We start from the raw sequence: 16,121 nt of genomic DNA on the forward strand, positions 1-16,121 counted from the left end.
CTTCAAATGATAAAGCAAAATATCTTTAACAGTGTCATGCTACAATTCTTGAGCAGCATCTCTTCAATAGAGCTATGCCTCACACTTCCTGCTGAACTCTGTGACAGGCAGACGCCAGAATTCCACGACAGGCAGAGGTTTAGGCTCAGGCACTAACACTGTCAGGAAATACCACAGGTGATCTTCATGGCAGCCGGCCATGAGAACCACCATGTCATGGGACAAGGTTAATACTGCTTCAGAGGCTTCTGAACTTACAGAATACTGGAATCTGTCAGGCAGTCAACAGTGGCTATCTGGGACAACGCACAACCACAAGCACTGCAGATCAAGTCTTCAAGACAGCAGAAGTTTTTAAAGAGAGAAATGTTTCTAAAATGCATTAAGTAAATATTATCTTGATTACTGATAACTCAGATCACTAGGATAAACATCAGTCAAACACCATACTAACTACACTGTTCTATGATATAGGGCTAAGATGGATTATTGAGTCCTACACTGACCTGCTTTGACTTTTTAAAAAGTACTCTGACCTGCTATTTTTAGTTTTTCTGTTTTCTCCCTTAAAGGTACAATGTCAGCTACACTTATTAGTGCTGGATATCACTTAGCAGCCACTGTTAATTCCTTCTCTGATAAGCTTATGCTTTCCAGCTCTAGACCAGTTTCATTTTCTTGCCTGCCTAGGACAGGAATTGAGTTTGGAGGAAGAGCATTAGCTGCCTTGCAACTGTGAGGTTATTAGCATGTGCATGATAATCCATATGGCTAAAGAATTCTGGCCGGGAAAATGGGAAAGGATTTGGGTTCCTAGTTCACTGTACCAGACTGGGTCTGCCTACCCCTGGGCACATATTTAATATGTGGATTAAGTAAGCTCTGATCTATTTAATTCATAGTTGGCTGGAGTATGATATGCACAGCCAAAACACATTCATAACTGATAAGCTACCCTCATAATACACTAACTTTAAACTTCCAAAAACTTAAACACCAAATAGCCAAGTGTATTAAAGAGCAAGCGGAAAGAATCTCTGTGTGAAATCATGGTGAACTCTCAGGAATAAATCAATGCATGAACTTCATGAAATCATCTTGTCTTCTTAGGCCTTTCTTCTTTAATGGTTCTGACTGGATGAAATCTTAATATATAAAAGGAGCACCTGGAACTCATTTTTAGTCCTGATTTTTTCAGGCTGAGAATGATACAACAGCCTAGCGAAGGCAGAGAAGACCAGACATTGCCAGAGGGAGGGAGGAAGGCATGGACGGTAACAGTGTTGGGATCAGTTTCTTACCTAATACACAAAGGCTGATAAGGGATTTCACTGAAATGTGTTAAAGCATAATTGGTATAGATAAGGTGATCTGAAAGCTATCCAAAATAGAGAAGGCAGGGAGTGTCTTTAATACCACTTAAATAAATACATGACGAAAGTTAAGAACAGATAATAAAGTTCAAACTTACTTCCCATAACTGTTAAGTATAAATAGACTTTTTTTTAATGTGTGGAAAATTTATAAAATCAGAGGCGTTAAGGGAGGATCTAAGAAGTGGGACATACTTTAAGACTGTTTAGCAGGATACACAATGCGCTTTCCCATAACTCATCCTCTCACATCTCCCCGACAGGAAACCATCAAGGTAGACATTCAATTCCTACTTCCATCTAGTGTGGGATTTTATGCTAGTTTTTCACAAGCTACATATGAAAACAAACGTGGGTCTGTATTACGTACTGGATGTGACCCCACCACTGAGGTTTCACCTTGTCATTAAAAACGTAAATATCCACTGTAACTATAATATCTATATTCTGATCTAAGGAAATACTGTGGATTAAACCATGAGCTCTATAAATGAAAGAAGAGGTCTGACAGAGGGAAAACGCATAAACAGAAACAATGTTAGCAGGCAAATTTATCTCCATGTTTGTTTCCGAAATTTTCCTTAAGATAATTATGCCTTCATTAGGTAACTAAATAATGCTAAGGAGAACATGCCTCTAATTGTATAAAATATGGTAATTAGGTCTTACTGACGGAGTTAACCTAGTTAGGAAGAGCCTTACGATTTCGACAGGAGCAATGCTTCGCACCAGCTGCTGGAGGAGAGTAGCTTCACAATAAGGAAATTTTCTGATACTTTCTCGAATGATCTTTTCTTGATATACTGGAAAGCCATCAGAAGCTCGGCCTTTTAACAAGCTGAAAGATAGTTTGAAAAGAGTAACTGGAATTGAATTGCCAAGCATTTCCTCCCAGCTGAACACATGAACTTCGAGTAGTTCCTTCCTCGCTCTGTGGGCCTCCCTGGTAGCTCCAAGGGTAACAAATCTGCCTGCAGTATAGGAGACCGGGGTTTGATCCCTGGGTTGGGAGGATGCCCTGGAGGAGGGCAAGGCAGTCTACTCCAGTATTCTTGTCTGGAGAATTCCATGGACAGAGGAGCCTGGCGGGCTACAGCCCATGGGGTTGCAGAGTCAGACATGACTGAGTGATCAACACTTTCACTTTTCTTTGCTGCTTATGATTTTCACTGTGTAGTCACCTCATGAGGATTGATTCAATTCAAATTGCTATTCCACCTGCCCATTAGGCCAGGTCTTATCAGGTTTAGGAGCCCAGGGATGTATTTTAAAAGGTGACCCCTGACGTAAAACACACTAGACATTTATCAGATTAGCTAGTTACTTATTACCATGGCAGTTATTTGAACAAAGAATGTAAACTCTGATTAAGTCACACCCTTCCAACTTAGTTCTCTTTTCTTAGTAAAATCATGAGAATCTGACCCCTGGACTTGGGCTACCTTCTAGCAGCATGATTTTACAAATGCTTTTTAACCTCTCCAAACTTCAGATTTCTCACCCATAATTTAGGATGGCAAAAATGCTGTAAATACTACAGAATGGAATAGTCAATCCAGGGCCCCTGGTTTCTGGCAGATTAAATGTGATCTCAACAATAACAGCTGCTGCTAAAATGTTTAATTTTTAAAGCCATAATGAGATTTCACATAATAAAACATGATCCATTTGAGTATATTTTATACATGACGTGGTAAAAACTGTACCTTTTGATCAGAGTGTCCAATTTATTTTCTCTGTCTTTTAAGAAGTTAATACATTTCTGAAAGATACAGCTGATGTAATGCATTTTCATAGCCAGTACTTCATTCATGTCTCTTTGCTTCATACATTTCTCACAAATCAAATCCATCACCTTGTAGCATTTATTCAGAGCTGCTTCTTCTGCCAGCAGAGGATTCTCGTTTATAAGCATCACAATCTAGAAGAAACCCCAGTGAGCTTAGAAATTCCATAAGAGATTTTTCCGTGCTCAATTTAGGCAGTCAGTTTTGATTACCAAATGAAGTCTTTCTCATGGTCACATATTTGCTATGTTAATTCAAATAAAAATACAAATTGCCACTGATCAACTTGTAAAACTAATAACAGAAGGACATCATGAAATCTCTTGAACTCTATATTTCAAAGTTATTGTGTGATTTTCCATCCAGTTAAACTAAGTATTAGTTGGCCATTTGGAATCATGGTTTCTATATCTGTTAAAAGCTCTTTTACTCAAGATAAAAATGTTAGTCACTCAGTGGTGTCCAACTTTTTGCAACCCCATGAACTGTAGCCCATCAGGCTCCCTCTGCCCATGGGATTGTCCAGGCAAGTACTAGAGTGGGTAGCCATTCCCTTCTCCAGCGGATCTTCCTGACCAAGGGATTGAACCTGGATCTCCCATTCTGCATGCAGATTCTTTATCGCCTGAGCTAGGGAAGCTCTCTTACTAAAGATAAGCATGGCATATTTGTACACCCTTTATATACAGAAACAAATCACAGAGCAATCACTACTTTTAGCTAATATTACTGAGCATTAGGATTTCATGGCTAGGAAAACCACAATTCTCATTCATTCTTGTTAATTATAAGGAAATGAGGGTTTTATAGGCAGAAGTCTAAAAATAAAAGGTGTATTGGTTATTAACTACATTTCTCTGTGGAAATTTTCCTAATATGCTTCTAATCATTAATATGAATAGATGAAAGAGGAAAGTAAAACTAGATTTTTAAAAGAGGGTAAAGGAGAGTTATCCAACATGATGAATTATGGGTCTTACACTTCCCAAATACACACAGATTAAGCCTAAATTCAGTGTAAGAAGGAGTATTTTCTTCTTTATTGATTGCATAGGACACCTGTACAAATCCGTATAACATAACAGTAATGTAAATATGTGGGAAACAGAGGCACAACTGTGTTCTCAGAGCAGAAAGTCATTCAGTGTTTGTTAACCTATGTGTCACAGTAAAATACCTATCCCAGGTAACCAAAACGTTAGGAAACAACAGATGGTGGATTTCATGAATCAGATCCTTTTCTTTAGACAAGGAGCAAGGTAATTGTTAACTTAAGGAAAACCCATGCCCAAGCCTCCTACGTGAAAATTTAACATAAACTAAATGTTCTTGTTAAATTAAAATAAGACTTTTACTTATTTCTGACTCTACTGATACACAGCCCAGTCTTTTACTTCAAATATAGCACTCAATAATAAACTAGACTGCATGAAATAAGTATAATCAGAATCCTTATTGATAAATTTGCTGACAACTTCCTCTACCATTATATAATTCAAAAGTTAATTTGTGGCAGAGAAGAAAAGAATCATTAATTATTTATATTTCTCCTATCAACTACCATCACTTAATGCCGTTTGCTCAATATTTTGTATACATTATGAATCAAATCATAGGATCTAAACTTGGATGTGAGAATTCTTTAAAAAAAAAAACAAACACCCCAAATAGAACCCAGATTAATGATTTTTTTTGTTTAAGACATTAGACTTTATTTACTTTATAATATATGTCAGAAACTTCATGGACTAGCCTGCCAGGCTCCTCTGTCCATGGAATTCTCCAGGCAAAAATACTGCAGTGGGTTGCAATTCCCTTCTCCAGAGGATCTCTTGGACCCAGGGATTGAACCCAGCATATTCTTTACCAGCTGAGCCACCAGGGAAGTCCAAACACAATGAAAAATGATATATACCCACAGCTCAACGATGAGCTCATGGAAGCATTTATCATAGCTGCACACAAAAGAAAGAATACTTGAATTAGTTTCCTTCCTTTAGTCTCTGAAGCATTATAAAGGGATATTTATTATAAATGGAAACATTATTATTAATAATTACTGAGGATGAATAAATAAATTCTGGGCTTAAAAATCATGTTAATCATCAAAAAACAGGATCACTTGCACACATCTATCTTCTGATCACTTACAGACCCTGCTAAACTCTATTGTCATTCTTCCTTTTGCCTGTTTTTCTCCATTATAAACGTCTATATCTTGGCCATCAGCACAACTCCCTAAGTCCCTGTTGAAAACAAACATCCTTATTGCTATAGCAGCCACTTAACCTCCTCACAAATGTATCTGTGTTAGGTACACTGTGGCAAAAGGTACACTTGAATCAAGTGTTGGACTGTGCTTATTTTTAAAGGTCTTTGATTTGACTGGTGGCTATTAGTTACTTTTTTTTATAATATGCCCTCTGAAGACCCATGTCAGCTTGAAAAGGGGTAAAGCAATGAAAATGGTCCATAAACAAAGCAACTGGGCAGCTTTTAACTCAAGTGTGGATAAAGAAAGGTTTTCAAGCAAATAGACTATATCTACAAAAGGCAAGGTCTGGTCTGAAAGAAGGTACTATAATCATAGTGTAGTCTCTCATAAAACCAAGTGCTCTAAAAAATAAAATGTAGGCTATTTTAGTTTACAATTTGTCTGTATAAATATACCCTTAATCTAACTTAGGCAAAATATGTGCCTTTAAAGGTAACTGCAGGTACAATAATTCTTGGGATATTTAACCCTGAGAGACTAGGTTCTGTGTAAACAACAGAAATTACTCTACAGACCCAATTGTCACAATAATTGAAATTACTGTAATCTCAAAGGGTGGAAACAGACATAAGACACAGTGAATCAGAAACATACAGAAAATATCTTTAAATCAATCAAACCCAAAATATCCTGTAATGTGGTGGTCCCCAATCTTTTTGGCACCAGGTACTGGTTTTGTGCAAGACAATTTTTCCATGGAGGAGAAGGGGATTGGGGAGGAGATAGTGTCAGGGTGATTCAAGTGTATTACCTTTATTGTGTACTTTATTTCCATTATTATTACATCAGCTCTACCTCAGATGACCAGGCATTAGATCCCAGATGTTGGGGACCCCTGAGTCATGCTCAGACTGGAGGGGGAGTGATGAAGGCCTTATAAAACCACACACGTACTCTGCATTGAGAAATGCTGTATGCCTAGGCAAACTCCTGTTTTCCCACCCCAGACCGCTCCACTCCTAATAGAAAGAGTACCACAGAGACAATGTCGTCATTTCCAAGAGTTCTGTCTTTCCTGCATGTGTTGGAAGGGAAAGAAAGACTAAAACAGGAGAGGTTAAGTATTTTTCTAACGGTTAAATTCTAAGTCCTATAAAATTTCCACGAGAAACACACACACCTGTTCCATGGCAGAATTTCTTTTTTGCCCAGCGAGGATCACAAGTGTTGCATCTCGTGGTTCTTTCAAAATGTCAAGTAAAACATTTGAGTTTTAAAAAATAAAAGCAGAATAGATTGCACTTGTCCGTTGTGTGGGAAAGGATCTGCTACTTTGTCATCTCTCTTGATGGCCCAGAACACTATTAATAACTTGGGGGAAGGGCCACATGAAAGGTATTTTTTTATTTGTGTGTTCCTCAAGCTTCAAAAGACCATATGCCAAGGGATGCAGCAATAAAGTAATAATATTACATATAATTTAAAACTTATATCTCTAAGTGTGTGTTAGTCTTCAAAATAGTTACTTCATGAGAGCTGTCCACCTACTCTAATGACGATCAGTATATTCCAGATTTTTCTTTTGTAACAGACTAAGGAAATCCATTTCAGTACATACTGCACTTCCAATGCAGAGGACTCGGGTTCAATCCCTAGTCAGGGAACTAGATCCCACATGCCGCAACTAGGACCCAACACAGTCAAATAAATACATAAATATTAAAAAACAAACCAAAGAAACTCCCAAATAGCTCTGAGTTACTATCAAATCTATACATTATGAATGAAGGCATATGGCAGACAAGGAAGTCTGAAAAAGGTCAGCGCTGTTTCCTGAGATGACTCATGGAAACAATTATGTTCATTTGGATTAATTTTTCAAAACATAATCATTTTAAAGGCAAAAAGGTCATAAATAGAGTATGAAGAAAATAGCAGTGGGAATAGTTCAGGATAATCCTTGAAGATTCCCAGGTATGCTATGCAAACTTCCAAGTTGGTTTACAAAGTTTGAAAATCTGTGTGATTTGACTATTTACTGGAAGAACTGTACTACTTAAATGCATCAGATACCTACTTGCATGAAAGAAATGTGTTCATGATTACATTCCCAAACACTGCCTGGAAGGATAATTATTGTACTGGATGCTGTTGCTCCCTCACCCAGATCCTCGTTACCAGGCCCAAATACCAGGTTCCTGTGACTGGGAATTTTGGCTGCTATGGCTCAGAGCTGCCTCCTTCCTCGGGGAACTCCCTTCATCCAGAGACAGCCACCTCACTTGGCACCATCTGGGCGGCTGTCCTTTCCCCCTGGGGACAGACTTCAACCATGACATACTGATACAGGAAACCCTGGTTTCCTTGCCTCTCTGGAGCCACTAATAAACAGAGCTCACTGTGAGATGAAGTGGAAGCTAGGTTTTGGCTGAACCGACCTCCCTGCCTTGCTCTTCCTCTTGCTCTGGTCTGTGTCCCTCACTCTCTTGTAGGTTTCAAACAAGAGCACTACTTCACTGTATTAACTGAACGGGAGAGCCTATCACAAGTTTTACATCAACAAAAAGCAACCCAAGACAATTAGGACCCATATACTAAGAGCAGTTTAAATTCTAAAGCAATATATAAATGGGCTTCCCTGGTGGCTCAGACGGTAAAGAATTTGCCTGTAATGCAGGAGACTGGGGTTCCATCCCTGGTTTGGGAAGATCCCCTAGAGAAGGAAATGGCAACCCACTCCAGTATTCTTGCCTGGAAAGTTCCAATGGACAGAGGAGCCTGGTGGGCTGCAGTCTATGGGGTTGCAAAGAGTCAGACATAACTAAGCACGCACGCATGCATGCGCGCACACACACACACGCACACACAATTTAAATAGAAAGCAAATACGATAAACTACAGTACCTTGACAGGATGAAGATTTGTTGTAGTGATAATTTTGTGCAGTGGGCCTGCCAACTTTGGGGGCAGTTTTGGTTCTTTATCCAGTCCCTGGGGCTTAGTGTAATAATCCAGTTTCTCTCGAGGAAAGAAATTGTTGATTATAGTCACACAATCATGTTGACCTTTTAATAGGAAAATTAAAAATGTATTGTTTTATCATTCAAAATTAGACATTTTCCATTTTTTCATTACATTGTTCTGTTTTCTGAAGTAAACATGCGTCAATGTCCGTAACTTTTCGGAGAGTAGAGGAGGAAGGGGAGAGGTAAAATGTTTTAGGAAACATCTATAAGCATGCTTTTCAAAGTCAAGAAATAATCCCCCTTTAAAGACACAGAATCTACAATACATAAGAAGATTATGCAGATAACAACAATCATAAAAAAGCAGTGTTCTACTTAAAATTGGCCCTAAATATTTAATAAAGTTGCGCATAATTTACATGTTTCTTCTTCCACTCCTACACAAATGATGTTCATTCTTCCCTAATCACATCTGGCTTTCTTTACACAAAATCTAAATTTATTCTGTATTAAGTTTCTTATTGTCATTATAATTACTAGCCATTTTGTTAAGCTAATCTCTCCTCCCCTTGGATTTGAGAAAAGCTTGGCCTTTTTGTGAAATGAATTAGAGAAAAAGCTTTTGCTTCCGTAAGCTTGGAATCCACACTGTAGCTCCTCATAGATCCCTGTGCCACTTTTGGAAGCCAATCCCCAGAGGTAAACACTGTTCTAGGAAAGCAGAACCTTCCCTGGAGAAGCTGGCAGCCTGACTGTGTGTTCCTGCTGCTTCCTCCCTGCTGGCTCCTTCTCCACTACTTCTCTGGAGCAAGAAGTGGCCCCTCTGGACAAGCAGGGCACATCTGCAATTGCAGGCTTTTCCAGGAATCTCTGCAAAACAGACTTCTTCCTCCTTTCTGCCTGATGAAGGCTGAAAGAGTCCTGCGGAGCAGACCCAGATGCCAGGGCTCTGGGAGAGGGGCCTGCTCTGGGTGGCCCGTGTGGCCCCTGCCCACTTGTGTATGGTCCAGGGAGCATCTGCTCAATCCTGCTGACAATAGGTGACTTGCAAGGTGACTGCACTGTGGGCCAGGTGGATTTTTGAGGCTGGTCAAGTTCTCAGCTTGCCCAAGAGTTCGAGGATAACCCAAGAGTTGTGCGTCAGCAGAGGCTGAAATATTTCCTGGTTTGTTGACCCTGGGCCCAGAGGTATAGAGAGATGGCACAGCCCTTCATGGCTCCATGACCCTGTCAGCTTTACCTGACTGCCTAGGAGATGCAGATCCGAGTGGATCCAATCTCGAAAGACTATGCCATGTCTCCAACAGAGGGCCTCTTCCGTGGAACATGGGAGGAGGAGCCTGGTAGGCTGCAGTCCATGGGGTTGCGAAGAGTCAGACACGACTGAGCGACTTCATCTACTACAACCACTCCACAACCAAACCATAAAGACAACCACCAACGAATACTTAAGCAGATCAATTGCTGTATGTAAAGAGACTCTCATGGACCACAGAGAGATTCCATTTTTAGAAGTTAACAGACAAACTGAGAAGAGCAATTCTGGTTACAATGGAGAACTAAAATAGTAATGCAGAAGATGAGGTAGATAAAATATCTCAAAATAGATTAAAAATTAGGATCTAGAAATCACTACAGGAAAGATGAGAGAGCTGAAAAAAACAGATCCAGGGGTAAAAAAGGAAAAGAAAAGAATGGATAGAGAATTAATAATTAAACAAATGAGAAAAACAACACAGTCATGATTTGAAAGCAAATTTTAGTAGTGATCACGTATCAGTTTTGGTGTTTGATGCTATTGGTAAATACTGAAACATCACTTTCTTGTTCTTTTTTGAAACCAAAATCTCCATTATATATATCTTGAGAAGTCAAACAATAACAAGAAATACTAAAGATATAAAGTGTTCTGTTTGGAAAGATCATTTCTACCTACATAGTTTTCAAGAAGGGAGGAAAATGACAATCAAGCAAATATATTGCAAGCAACATGTAAACATTACAGGAACCAAAACTAACACAGATAACAGTGTGCAGGAATTTACAGCTTACATGAAGCAACTACAGATGAAGACAAATTGCACTGCTTTTTTTAAAACACCAGGGAAGCTCTAAAACACATCCAGCTTTAATAAAAAGAAAGATGTTCCTGTTTAAAAAAAAAAAAAAAGATACTTTAAAAAAGCTTCTCAACATATAAAGAGACCTAGGAAAATTTGAAGTTAAAAGAATCAGAGGGAGGAAAACATAGACTTAGCTTGTAACTACATCTTCTCATCAGTCTCCTAATTAGGATACTCAGAAAAAGCCTTGTTAGCAGTTGGAAATATCTGTGCATAAAAATAATGGCTATATACTAATGACACGATCACAGGACTAAGCATTTCTTAAAATTACACCTTTGTGAGAAGGAAAAAAACATGTCATTTTTTTTCAAGATTTATCTTTCTCATTTTAGATATCGCTTAGGTTATTCTGATATTTTAAATAATCCACCAATAATTTCTGTTAGAGTGATATACAGGAGAAGGAAATGGCACCCCACTCCAGTACTCTTGCCTGGAAAATCCCATGGGAGGAGAAGCCTGGTAGGCTGCAGTCCATGGGTTGCGAAGAGTCGGACACAACTGAGCAACTTCATTTTCACTTTTCACTTTCACGCACTCGAGAAGGAAATGGCAACCCACTCCAGTGTTCTTGCCTGGAGAATCCCAGGGATGGGGGAGCCTGGTGGGCTGCCATCTATGGGGTCGCACAGAGTCGGACATGACTGAAGCGACTTAGCAACAGCAGCAGCAGAGTGATTTACATATATATTTAAGTTTTTCTTTATAAGTTCTTAATGTATATTTAATTTTTTATAACTGAAATTGTTAAATATTTAGCTTTATTAGTTTTTAATTTATGAATTGGGAATACATGCAAATAAAACAGTCCTATTTATATAGAAAATAAATGCTAGCAGTGGGAGCTGGGTGGGGACCACTTTGGGTTCCATCATTACTGTCACTGGACTTGAGTCTTCGAGACTAAATGGGCTCACGGAGTCGGTCCTAGGCAGGATTAATGAGAACATAAATACAATCAGACACATCCAGTACAATTTTTTACTTTCAAGGATAAACTGAAATTCAAACACACTTCTAGCATAAGAAACGAAAAGCTGACAAAGACAAATCACATTCGCAAAACCAGGATTTAGAAAACTGTGGAGTAATGTCTACATATAAGAGAACAGAGCAGGGATACAAGAATCATGGAACAAGCCAAGACACAACTTGCATTTCAGAGAAGAAGATAGCTTTGGTTATGATGTGTTTCAAACCATGTGCAACCTATGTACCATCTGAGAAGGTCCTATAATGAGAACAATGATCAAGATGGAGCAAGAAGAAAAGAGAGTGTAGAGAAAGAACAACAGCCCTTGGTAGCAGGGACAGTTAATCCCAATGGGCGGAGACAGCATGACAGAGAAATTATACTGTAGATGGTGGGGACTGCTAAAGGAGAAGGAACACACCGTGGATGACATTCTAATGATATATTGGTACTAAAAATTCTAGACTGTCTCAGCCAAGGCCACAGCTCATGGTAGTGGTAGAGGAGGAAAGGAAAGTTCTGATGCCTGACAAACACAGAGAATGTGGAGAAATAAACTGAGTTTTACTGATTTCATCTTCTTGGGGTTGCTGAGCCAGACATCCTGGAAGGTGAAGTCAAGTAGACCTTAGAAAGCATCATTATGAACAAAGCTAGTGGAGGTGATGGAATTCCAGTTGAGCTGTTTCAAATCTGAAAGATGATGCTGCGAAAGTGCTGCACTCAATATGCTAGAAAATTTGGAAAACTCAGCAGTGGACACAGGACTGGAAAAGGTCAGTTTTCATTCCAATCCCAAAGAAAGTCAATGCCAAAGAACGCTCAAACTACCGCACAATTGCACTCATCTCACATGCTAGTAAAGTAATGCTCAAAATTCTCCAAGCCAGGCTTCAGCAATACGTGAACCGTGAACTTCCTGATGTTCAAGCTGGTTTTAGAAAAGGCAGAAGAACCAGATATCAAATTGCCAACATCTGCTGGATCATCGAAAAAGCAAGAGAGTCCCAGAAAAAGATCTATTTCTGCTTTATTGACTATGCCAAAGCCTTTGACTGTGTGGATCAAAATAACCTGTGGAAAATTCTGAAAGATGGGACTACTAGACCACCTGACCTGCCTCTTGAGAAACCTATATGCAGGTCAGGAAGCAACAGTTATAAGTGGACATGGAACAACAGACTGGTTCCAAATAGGAAAAGGAGTACGTCAAGGCTGTATATTGTCACCCTGCTTATTTAACTTCTATGCAGAGTATATCATGAGAAACGCTGGGCTGGAATCAAGATTGCTGGGAGAAATATCAATAACCTCAGATATGCAGATGACGCCACCCTTATGGCAGAAAGTGAAGAGGAACTAAAAAGCCTCTTGATGAAAGTGAAAGTGGAGAGTGAAAAAGTTGGCTTAAAGCTCAACATTCAGAAAACAAAGATCATGGCATCTGGTACCATCACTTCATGGGAAATAGATGGAGAAACACTGGAAACAGTGTCAGACTTCATTTTTTGGGGCTCCAAAATCACTGCAGATGGTGACTGCAGCCATGAAATTAAAAGACACTTACTTCTTGGAAGAAAAGTTATGACCAACCTAGATATTCAAAAGCAGAGACATTACTTTGCTGACTAAGGTCTATCTAGTCAAGGCTATGGTTTTTCCTGTGGTTGTGTATGGATGTGAGAGTTGGACTGTGAAGAAGGCTGAGCACCGAAGAATTGATGCTTTTGAACTGTGGTGTTGGAGAAGACTCTTGAGAGTCCCTTGGACTGCGAGGAGATCCAACCAGTCCATTCTGAAGGAGATCAGCCCTGGGATTTCTTTGGAAGGAATGATGCTAAAGCTGAAGCTCCAGTACTTTGGCTACCTCATGCAAAGAGTTGACTCATTGGAAAAGACTTTGATGCTGGGAGGGATTGGGGGCAGGAGGAGAAGGGGACGACCGAGGACGAGATGGCTGGATGGCATTACTGACTCGATGGATGTGAGTCTGGGTGAACTCTGGGAGTTGGTGATGGACAGGGAGGCCTGGGGTGCTGAGATTCATGAGGTCGCAAAGAGTCGGACACGACTGAGTGACTGAACTGAACTGAACTGAACCATTATCCTGAAGATCAGAATCATTAAGTAACTTCCTATTAGGTGGTACAAACAGAATTCAACCCAGATCATTGACTCCACAGTTCTTATTCTTAAATACTAGGTTTAACTACTTCCTTAGAGGAGTAAACTATTCTCATTCATGCATTTGACTATAACAGAAAGGCCTCACCACACTCTCTATCTCAGAGTGGAAATTTGAAACATGTTCATGTCCTCCAAAATGTCATTAGGTGTTTCACTAAGTTAGACAAAACTGTAAACGTTTGCTTTTTTAAAAGAACACATGACAGAATTTACACTCTGAGAAGCAAAGTGGCATTTTTTTCCACGGGGGAAATTTGGGGTATAACCTAATGTAAAACTATCCTAAAAACTCACCCACAAAGGCTGCCATCTGAGCTGCTGTTCTTCCTACAGAGTTGACAACATCTGTTTCGGCACCAGCTTCTAGCATTGCCCACGTGATGTCTTTATTACCTAGAGTTAAAAAGAAACATTTGTTAAAAATAAGGAATGCCCAATTCAAATACTGCCTTTTAAATAATCCATACTCTTTTTCCCCCCAATTAGTTTCAGATTTCTATCTGGTGGATATTTTCATTTTTCCCAAAATATTTATCATAACTACAGTAAAAAGTAAAATGCGACAGAACCCACAGAAAAATCAACCTTATTTCCTAGAAAAGAATAGAAAACACTGAAGTAGTACAAAAATGGCACAGAACTGAGTATCACTTTTTTAAAAAAACAAGACAAAGTATGTTTTCCCTTGCTTAGTATAAAGTCAAAACAAAATAACAACAAAAACAAAGGCAGAAAAAAGAAAATGAATCAAAGCCCTCACTAATGTCTACTAACTCATCCCCTCCCTTACTCCTAGAGGCCTTGAGATAACTGCTGACGGTTGAGGACCTATCTTTCTACGCTTTGTCCTGTTTAAACATTCACAGATATTTCATTTGCATTCTTTGACTATAGGAATCATTACAGATCGTTTGCTATTATAAACGATACTCAGTGAATAGCATTTTCCATTACTTTTTGCAAGGATGAATTATAATTTCCTTAGGAACAGTTCCTGGAAAACACTGTAGGATCAAAGGTTATATACATTTTAAATGCATTTTACCAGGCAGCCTCCCAGCAAGTTAGGCTCATGTGCACTTCCCAATACAGTGCACAAAAGTCCCCACACCCATGCTGGGCTGTATCACTCCTCTTTAACCTCTGCCAATACTGTAAGTGAAAAACTACCATTTGTTGTCCTAATCTGATGTTCTCTGATTGTTTGTGAGAGCAGTTTTGAGTTTAGTCAGTTGTATTTCTTTTGTTCCTGTTCAATTTTCTAATTGTCTACTGTCGTATTTGTTGTTTTCCAATTGATTTATAAGAACCCTACATATATAATGATATCACCCTTTAAGATGTTCAAGCTGGATTTAGAAAAGGCAGAGGAACCAGATATTAAATTGCCAACATCCGCTGATGCATTGAAAAAGCAAGAGAATACCAGAAAAACGTCTACTTCTGCTTTATTCACTATGCCAAAGCCTTTGACTGTGTGGATCACAACAAACTGTAGAAAATTCTTAAAGATGGAAACACCAAACCACCTGACCTGCCTCCTGAGAAATCTGTATGTAGGTCAAAAGGCAACAGTTAGAAGTGGACATGGAACTACAGACGGTTCCAAATTGGGAAAGGAGTACGTCAAGGCTGTATATTGTCACCCTGCTTATTTAACTTCTATGCAGAGTACATCATGAGAAACGCTGAGCTGGAGGAAGCACAAGCTGGAATCAAGATTGCCAGGAGAAATATCAATAACCTCAGATATGCAGATGACACCACGCTTATGGCAGAAAGTGAAGAGGAACTAAAAAGCCTCTTGATGAAAGTGAAAGATAAGAGTGAAAAAGTTAACGTAAAGCTCAACATTCAGAAAATGAAGATCATGGCATCTGGTCCTCAGTTCATGGCAAATAGATGGGGAAACAATAGAAACAGTATCAGACTTTATTTTTTGATCTCTAAAATCACTGCAGATGATGATTGAAGCCATGAAATTAAAAGATGCTTACTCCTTGGAAGAAAAGCTATAACCAACCTAGACAAAATATTAAAAAGCAGAGACATTACTTTGCTAACAAAGGTCAATTTAGTCAAAGCTGTGGCTTTTTCAGTAGTCACGTATGGATGTGAGAGTAGGACCATAATGAAAGCTGAGTGCCGAATAATTGATGCTTTTGAACTGTGGTGTTGGAGAAGACTCTTGAGTCCCTTGGACTGCAAGGAGATCAAACCAGTCCATCCTAAAGGAAATCAGGCCTGAATATTCATTGGAAGGACTGATATTGAAGCTGAAACTCCAATATTTTGGCCACCTGATGCAAAGAACTGACTCACTGGAAAAGACCCTGATGCTAGGAAAGACTGAAGGCAGGAGAAGGGGACGACAGAGGATGAGAGAGTTGGATGGCATCACCAACTCAATGGACATGAATTTGAGTAAGGTCCGGGAGTTGGTGATGGACAGGGAAGCCTGGCATGCTGCAGTCCATGGGGTCACAAAGAATCG

General features: G+C 39.3%; 1 protein-coding gene across 1 annotated transcript in view; it reads right to left on the reverse strand.

Moving 5' to 3' along the window:
- The window catches only part of ANKMY2 (ankyrin repeat and MYND domain containing 2), a 38,326-nt gene that overhangs the window by 6,379 nt on the left and 15,826 nt on the right, over window positions 1-16,121 (reverse strand). Inside the window, exons 4-7 of the mRNA XM_040260604.1 lie at window positions 13,922-14,020; window positions 8,280-8,440; window positions 3,080-3,294; window positions 2,076-2,211 (exon numbers count right to left, since the gene is read on the reverse strand). Coding sequence (XP_040116538.1) covers window positions 2,076-2,211; window positions 3,080-3,294; window positions 8,280-8,440; window positions 13,922-14,020 — 611 coding nt within the window. The remainder of the gene's footprint in view (window positions 1-2,075; window positions 2,212-3,079; window positions 3,295-8,279; window positions 8,441-13,921; window positions 14,021-16,121) is intronic.

Source organism: Oryx dammah, unplaced genomic scaffold (genome assembly GCF_014754425.2).
Source record: "Oryx dammah isolate SB20612 unplaced genomic scaffold, SCBI_Odam_1.1 HiC_scaffold_18, whole genome shotgun sequence".
NCBI classification, from domain to species: Eukaryota; Metazoa; Chordata; class Mammalia; order Artiodactyla; family Bovidae; genus Oryx; species Oryx dammah.